Source organism: Corylus avellana, chromosome ca10 (genome assembly GCF_901000735.1).
Source record: "Corylus avellana chromosome ca10, CavTom2PMs-1.0".
Classification (NCBI taxonomy): Eukaryota; Viridiplantae; Streptophyta; class Magnoliopsida; order Fagales; family Betulaceae; genus Corylus; species Corylus avellana.
The window spans coordinates 15,318,834-15,326,332 of NC_081550.1; the positions used below are offsets into that span (position 1 = coordinate 15,318,834).

The 7,499-nt window shown below is 37.0% G+C and overlaps 1 protein-coding gene across 1 annotated transcript; it reads left to right on the forward strand.

Moving 5' to 3' along the window:
* Positions 1 to 5,004: 5,004 nt before the first annotated feature.
* LOC132163006 (fasciclin-like arabinogalactan protein 12) lies at positions 5,005 to 5,898 on the forward strand. Its single transcript, XM_059573205.1, has one exon. It carries the CDS (start codon positions 5,005 to 5,007, stop codon positions 5,896 to 5,898), a length of 894 nt encoding a protein of 297 aa, XP_059429188.1.
* Positions 5,899 to 7,499: the final 1,601 nt, after the last annotated feature.

The following is a 7,499-nucleotide window of genomic DNA, read 5'->3' on the forward strand; positions in this document are numbered from 1 at the left end:
TGGGCTTAAGCAGAAATTTCTCCCACGAATCCTCTCTCATTACCACTTCCATCAACTCACCACCTTCGCACCCTATCTCTCTCTCTCTGAATCCCCTGCCTCCATTGTTGGGAACTCGATTTCGATTTTAAGCTTGAGTTATTTGGTATATTCAAGTTAAGGAAATATTGAGTTCGAACGTGACTAATATTAGTCGAGGCAACACATTTTTTTACTCATTCGAGTTTAAACAGTCACTACTTGGGTCCATTCTATGCCTATTTGTGTTTTTAGTTTAAACAGTCAAACCATCTTTTTTTAATTTATTTTTATGAGAACTACATTTACTTCGATTAATCTATCACTCAATTTTCAATATTTGTCTAATTTTTCATTTTGGTTAAGGTGCCCTACGAGTCTACCAGTATATTGCAATGTCCCACTTCTACCCCTAGAAAGACAAAAATATTGCCACTAACAATTAAAAACAAATACTGCCACTAAAAAAAATTTTTTTAAGGGTATTTTGTAATTTTAGGGGGGCAAAAGAAAGATATTGCAACCCCTTAAGTAAATCGGTAGGATTGATTAATGAATCAAATTAAAAAAAAATTAGGGGAAATTTTACTAAGGACCCTCAAACTTCCACCCGTTTTGAAATATCCTCTTGAACTTCAAAATCTCTCAATTTCGTCACCTAAACTTTCAATTGCTCTCAATTTGGACCCTTCCGTTAATTTTAGCCGTCAAAAATTAAAAAAAAAAGACCAAAAAATCCCTGATTTTTGTTTTTTTTTCTTTTAAATAAAAAAAAGTTTTAGAAGTTAGAATTTTATACAAAAATCGGGGGTATAAACATCATGTGACGTTTAAAATCTGACAAAGGTGGGTCCAAATTGAAAGCAATTGAAAGTTCAGGAGACTAAATTGAAAAATTTTAAAGTTCAGAGGGAATATTTCAAAACGGGTGAAAGTTTGGAGGTCTTTAGTGAAGTTTCCCAAAAAATATTACAAGAAAATTGCAAATAGCAAATAATGGGGTTGATTGAGAAGCTAAGTGTAGTTTACCTGCTATATTCTTTGAATTTTCTCGTTTTTCAAAATTACGATTAGATTAATAGGGTTTATGTGTAGGATCCATATGATTCCACAAATCAAATAATAATTTTGAAAAGGTGAAAGATAAGAGAAGAAACGGTGAAAAAAATGTAGCATTTTTCTTTTTGATACCAGTTCTCACTTCACTTAAAAAAATATAGGAGTTTAACGACTGCCAAATAGTGACGTTTTTGAGCCAAAAAAGTCATTATATGGTTAGTAACGTGCCTTTAGTGACGTTTTTGAAATGCCAAAAATTGCATAGACTAGAAAAGGGATAGTGCCGTTTTGGTGACGTGTCAATTGTGCAAACGTTACTGCCTTTGAAAAAAATGATAAAAAAAATAATTTTTACCAAATATATATATATATAAAATTTTTATTATAAATATTTAAATGTTTTCAAATAAAATTTGAATTAAAAAAAAAAAAATGGAGGGGTAGAGCAGTAGCAATTTCAAGGGATTCCCGTTCCGACCGGAAGAGTGTCCGTCCGGAAGGACTATGTGCAACAAGTCAGTACTTTCAACTCGAGAGCTCCGTTCGCTAGCCGTGCACAGGCCATCCGGACGAAATGACTGAACAAGAACGTCTGAACCCATTCGGCCAACAAATTTGTTCACTCACTGAAAAAAAAAACCCCACTTCAGCCGTGAACCAGTGAACAAATTTGTTTACACCAACTGAAAAAAAAAAAAAAAAAAAAAAGTATGTTCCACTAAGGGGAACCAAGTCAACCACACCCCTCAACAATACTCCAATTGAAATAACCCCCAAAATCAAATACCCAATTGAAATCAACTAAAAATCAAGAATTAAAGGCTAAAAGGGATGAGTTTTACCTTTGATAAACCCAATAGATCCATTCGGCCAACACCCACCAATTTCACTACTCTGAAACTCTCTCTCTCTAATTGTTCTCTGAAACACCCAGGGAAGAAGGAAGATGGAAGAAGGAGAGCCTTCTCTCTGGCTCTCTGTTATGGAGGGGAGGTGAGAAAATAAGAGGGGCAAAGAAGAAAGAAGGGAGAAAGAAGAAAGAAGAAAGGAAAAAAATTTAAAAATTCAAAATTTCAAATTAATGACGTGTTACTGTTTACACGTTATTAATTAATGACGTAATACTGTTCAAATGACACCCTTACTCAGAAAACGTCACCATTTTGTGATGTTATCAAAAATGCCCTACTGTTCACACGTGACCAATAATGGGTTTTGTTTAGTGTCACTAGGATGCCTCATTGGGATCCACTTACTAGAGTACTTAATAGCTATGTTTGGCAAGGGGAAGCCCTGCACTGGAGCTGGAACGGTACTGTTCCAGCTACAGTGCAATCTGACACAACAGACGCTAATTTTGACTTTGTAATTTTTTTTTTTTTGTTAAAGCAAAATATTAAAAAAAAAAAAAAAAGGAGGAGAACGATAATTCACTTCACAAAACAATGAACACCCATTTCTTTTAACAGAGTAGGACCTGAGCCACCCCAGCCTGACCCAAGTGGGGTTCGACCCCATGGTCAAGGGGTGGTCCCACGCCTAACACACCCCTTCCCTTTTACTGGGGTGGCTGATCAATTTCAGTGATCTCATGGGGTGATCGAACCACCCCCGGTTAGGTTTCATTTCATTCTCTGGCCAAAATGCATTCAGCCAATTCCATTTTTATTAAGGTATTGAGCCACCCCTAGATCGTTTCCTCCTCCTCCTTTTTTTTTTTTTTTTTTTTTATTTTGGTTTTAACAAAAAATTAAAAAAAAAAAAATTACAAAGTCAAAATTAGCGTCTGTTGTGTCAGATTGCACTGTAGCTGGAACAGTACCGTTCCAGCTACAATGCGGGGCTTCCCCTTGCCAAACATAGCTAATAGGGCCTTTCAAAATTTTCACATTTGCTGGGATAGGTCTGAGATGAGAATAACTGCACCTTTATTCCAGCTTAAAATATATAAATAATGTTAAAATAAACTAGAGAATAAAAAACTTGAATTGGACTCTTTATTTCGCTGTGTTGTAATTGTGTACTGAAAATGCCTATTTATAGTTAAATAAAATCAGATAGAATAAGAAATATAATAAGAGAGCTAATGAAAAATATTACAGGAAATAATTAACTTATACAAAGAAATAAATCAATCTCCCAAATATCATAATATATTCTAACACACAGAAAGTGCACTTCTATTCTAGTTTTAGAATTGATTCCCATTGTCCCTAAGATGTAGATTAATCGGTTGGGACCACGCCTATTAAAGTAGAGGTCACTAGTTCGAATTCCTCTCCCCCCTCTTGTGCGGACATGTAAAAAAAAAACAAATTGATTCCCATTTATACCAAGAGAAGGGTTCAAAGGAAATGATAAGTCCATCTTGAGAAGTGTTATAAGTAAGACTTTTATCTCACATTTATCCCTTTAAAGATAAGTGACTTTTAAAATTACCATTAGATTCGGAATGAATTACTATATACTAAATGAGCCAAAGAAGTCTTTACGCTTTGGCTTTACGTGTATATATATATATATATATATATATATATATACAAAAACATAAAGTTATACATAAAATAACTCGAAAGAAGTGCAAGCTAATTATAATTATACATTTTATCAAAACTATTTTATAAGACCCAACCATAATTATAAGGTTGAGGCAAAGCGATTCTCATAAAATTACCATCAACTTGCTTTCTCTAATACTTATCTTATTTCATCAACAATTATTTTTATTTTTGAGAGAAAGAGAGGTTCTATCTAGTTGATGCAACGTTTCTATGTTAGTGAAATGAACCCACTGAGGTCTTTATCTACTCGAAATGAAAAGAAAATAAAAGCTTAACTTACCCATAAAAAAAAAAAAAAAAAAAAATTACCATCGACTGTGCCGCATATGTAAGTAACCACCTACATTAAACGAAACGAGACTATTTGTAATAACATATGTCATAGAGACAGGTTATATCTAGTTGATGCAATGTTTCTATATATGTTAGTGAAATGAAGAGAGAAAGAGAGAGAAAGATTCTATCTAGTTGTTGCAATGTTTCTGTGTTTGTGAAATGAACCAACTGAGGTCTTTATCTAATTGAAATGAACCGAAAATAGAAGATTAATATACTCATAAAAAATTAATTAATTAATTATTAGCATACTCGCCCCTCTTGAAGCATTCATATAGCTTATACGTTACTATCTCCTAACTCTTAAAAGGAAAATAAAATAAAAAAATTAAAAAAAAAAAAAACAAAAAATCTTTAAATATTGATAAGCCACGTATATATATAATTTCATTAATAATTGTCTTCAACGGGTAGCTCTATCGGCTGAAGACTGCACCTTATGAAGCGGATGTTATTAATTCAAATGTTCATCTGCTTTCCTTCACCTTGTGCTTACCCGTTTAAAAAAAAAGGTTCTATTAATAATTAGACACATTTAATTTCATGAAGAACAAAACTGGTATAGTGAGCTGCTAATGTAGAAATGCCCTTCTATATGTAGTTCTATTGGGATTTGCTTAAATTTTCTTATTTAATTAGGAAATAAAAAAAACAAGGTTTAAGTACTACATGTATGGACTTTAGAGAGGGCCCTAAGGCCCCTAATGACCCCGGGCCACTGATTGCCAATTCTCTCTTTTCGTGCAGTACTATGTGAAAGCAAGGCAATCATATTCATCTTGTTTTTCCTGCCTTCCCAAGCAAACAAGCCACTAAATCAGCAAATTAAAAGCACTCATTCTATCCACCTTTCCAAGACAGGTAAGCTGCAAACAACTAAGGATTTGTAGCTAGATTTCTACCCTTTCACCTAACTAAACTCTCTCCCGCCCTCATAAAAGCCCTATCCTCCTTCCCACACATATCAAACACTTGTGCAAAAAACACCCTCGCATTTGTAAATTTCCCAAACCAAATTAACACTACAAAGATGGCCAAACAGGCAATGTCCTCCCTCTCAATTCTACTTGTATTTCTCTTCCATTGCATCACAACTTCAGCCCAGCCGGCTGCAGCTCCAACCAAGCCCGCCGACACCCCAGCTCCGCCAGCCAATCCCCCGGCTCAGCCCGCCAGTCCCCCTGCTCAGCCTGCCCTTCCCCCAGTCCAGCCGGCCGCCAAAGCCCCAGCCCCAGCCCAGCCTGCCCTGGTCCCGGTGCAGACCGGTGCCACTGACGTCACCAAAATCCTTGGAAAGGCCCATGGGTATTCTGTCTTTGTCCGCCTCTTAAAGAGCACAGGTGTGGCTAAGCAACTCTATGGGCAGCTCAACAATTCAAACAATGGGTTTACCATCTTTGCCCCTACAGATTCTGCATTTTCGAATCTTAAAGCGGGCACTATAAACTCCCTATCTGACCTACAAAAGACCCAACTACTTCAATTTCATATCTTGAACACCGTTGTTACTCTCTCAAACTTCCAAACCTTGAGCAATCCGGTGCCGACGGAAGCGGGAGATGCTGGTGCATTTCCGATGAACATTACCACTGCTGGAAACCAAGTGAACATCTCGACTGGCCTTGTGAACGCCACATTGGGCAACACAGTGTATTCGGATGACCAGCTTGTCATTTATCAGGTGACCAAAGTGCTTCTCCCGTTGGACATTTTCAATCCTAAGCCTAAAAAAGTAACAGCAGCGCTAGCCCCCGTAGTCGCACCAACGTCGTCGAAGCCTAAGCCAACAAAGGAGGATGCTCCGGTGACTCCGTCTGCGGCTGCCAAAGTGGATGCGGCTGCTGCAGTAAGTCTTAGTAGGCATGGAATGTTAGAGTCCATTGGAGTTGCCGTGGTTGCATTCTTTGTGATCAAACGAGCTTGATGGTTTGTACGTAACATGCACCATTATTAGTTTATTTGCTCTCGAGGGATCCCATTGTCTAAGAGCTGCAAGATTTTTTGAAATGGGTTCAACGGTCGTGATCAGCACCAAGGGCTTTCAAAATAAATGCCTTTCCTTGCACTGTTTGGTTTTTTGGTTTTTCCTAAGCTTGTCCATGTTAGTGTAGGGGAATTTTATGTTTATACTTTTTCATCTCTATTGCCCTTTCTGGTTTTCTGATTTAGTGATTTATATATTGTATTAAATTTGTGATTTTTTTTTTTTTTTTAAAAATAAACACTACTACAAAAACCAAGTTTACTAATGCTTGCAATAGAGGCCTTTTAATAAATCGTGTCCATATGGGGACATTTTACTATGCAAATGACTTTACTAAGAAGTAAGAACGCTTATAACAATGGGACGTTCCACTGGGGCAAGCGCCCCATTTGAGGATGTTAGGGGTGCTTGCCCTGTACAAGCACCCCTAACGTGCCATTTGGGGGGGGCGGGGGCGTGGGACATCTCCCACGCGTGCCCACTACCCCACTATGGGTGGAAAGGTAGGCAGCTAATAGCCGTTCGCTAACCACACTAATTGCACTAAGCGCTAACCGCTTTTGAAGGCAGTTAGCAAAAATTGCTAACCGCCTATATATATATAGAAACGATGTTGTATGTAATATGATATTACCATAGAAATGACATCGTTTTGATTTATTAATTTTTTTTTTTTTTTAAAAGGCGGCTAGCGGTCACTAGAGCTACTAACCGCTAACCATCGGTTAACTACCTAGGCGGTTAATGGATTTAACTAATCACGTAGGCAGTTACGGTTAGCGGTTTTAGCCAATAGCTACTAATTGTAACCGCATTTTCACTCCTATCCTCCTCTCCCTCTTTCTGGGAAAAATCCCTCCCCCCCTCTCTCTCTCTCTCTATCCCTCTGGATTTCGCCGTCGTCTCCCTGGCCAGCTCACCTTCCCCTCTCCCTTTCTAACGCCGGGCGGAACTAGGATTGCTTTGACAGTGTATAATAGCAGCAGAAACTAAGAATTGAAGATAGAAAATGAAACTCAGGAAGAGAGAAAATAACAAATAGGGAAGAGAAAGTCCCTAAGTGCCCAAAATACGTAAACAGAGAAATAACTCTGAAAGACTTAAATTTAATTGATAGTATAAACTGAATTGAAAAACAACAAAGACTAGATGCCTTTATATAAGCTAGGCACCTCCTAAATTAACAAGGAAAAGGAAAGCAAACCTAATTGAAAAAGGGAAACACATCCTAATAGGAAAAGAAAACAAATCTTAATAGGAAAGGAAAAACCCAATCCTTATTGAAAACGGAAAACTAAAACACACATGCATAATTAAAATAATAATTTTCTAAAATTCCTCCTGCATCAGTTTCTTCAGGTTGGAAAGAACTCGCCCTCGAGTTCAAATCATATTTTCCTCAATCTTTTGGATGTCCAATTAATCCCTTCCATGCTGTACTTCTCAACATCAATGCAACTTGATACCTGAAGAAAAACAATTTACAACCCATCACAACATGATTGCGAATAGTAGTTTGAAAACTCTTCATATCATATAGA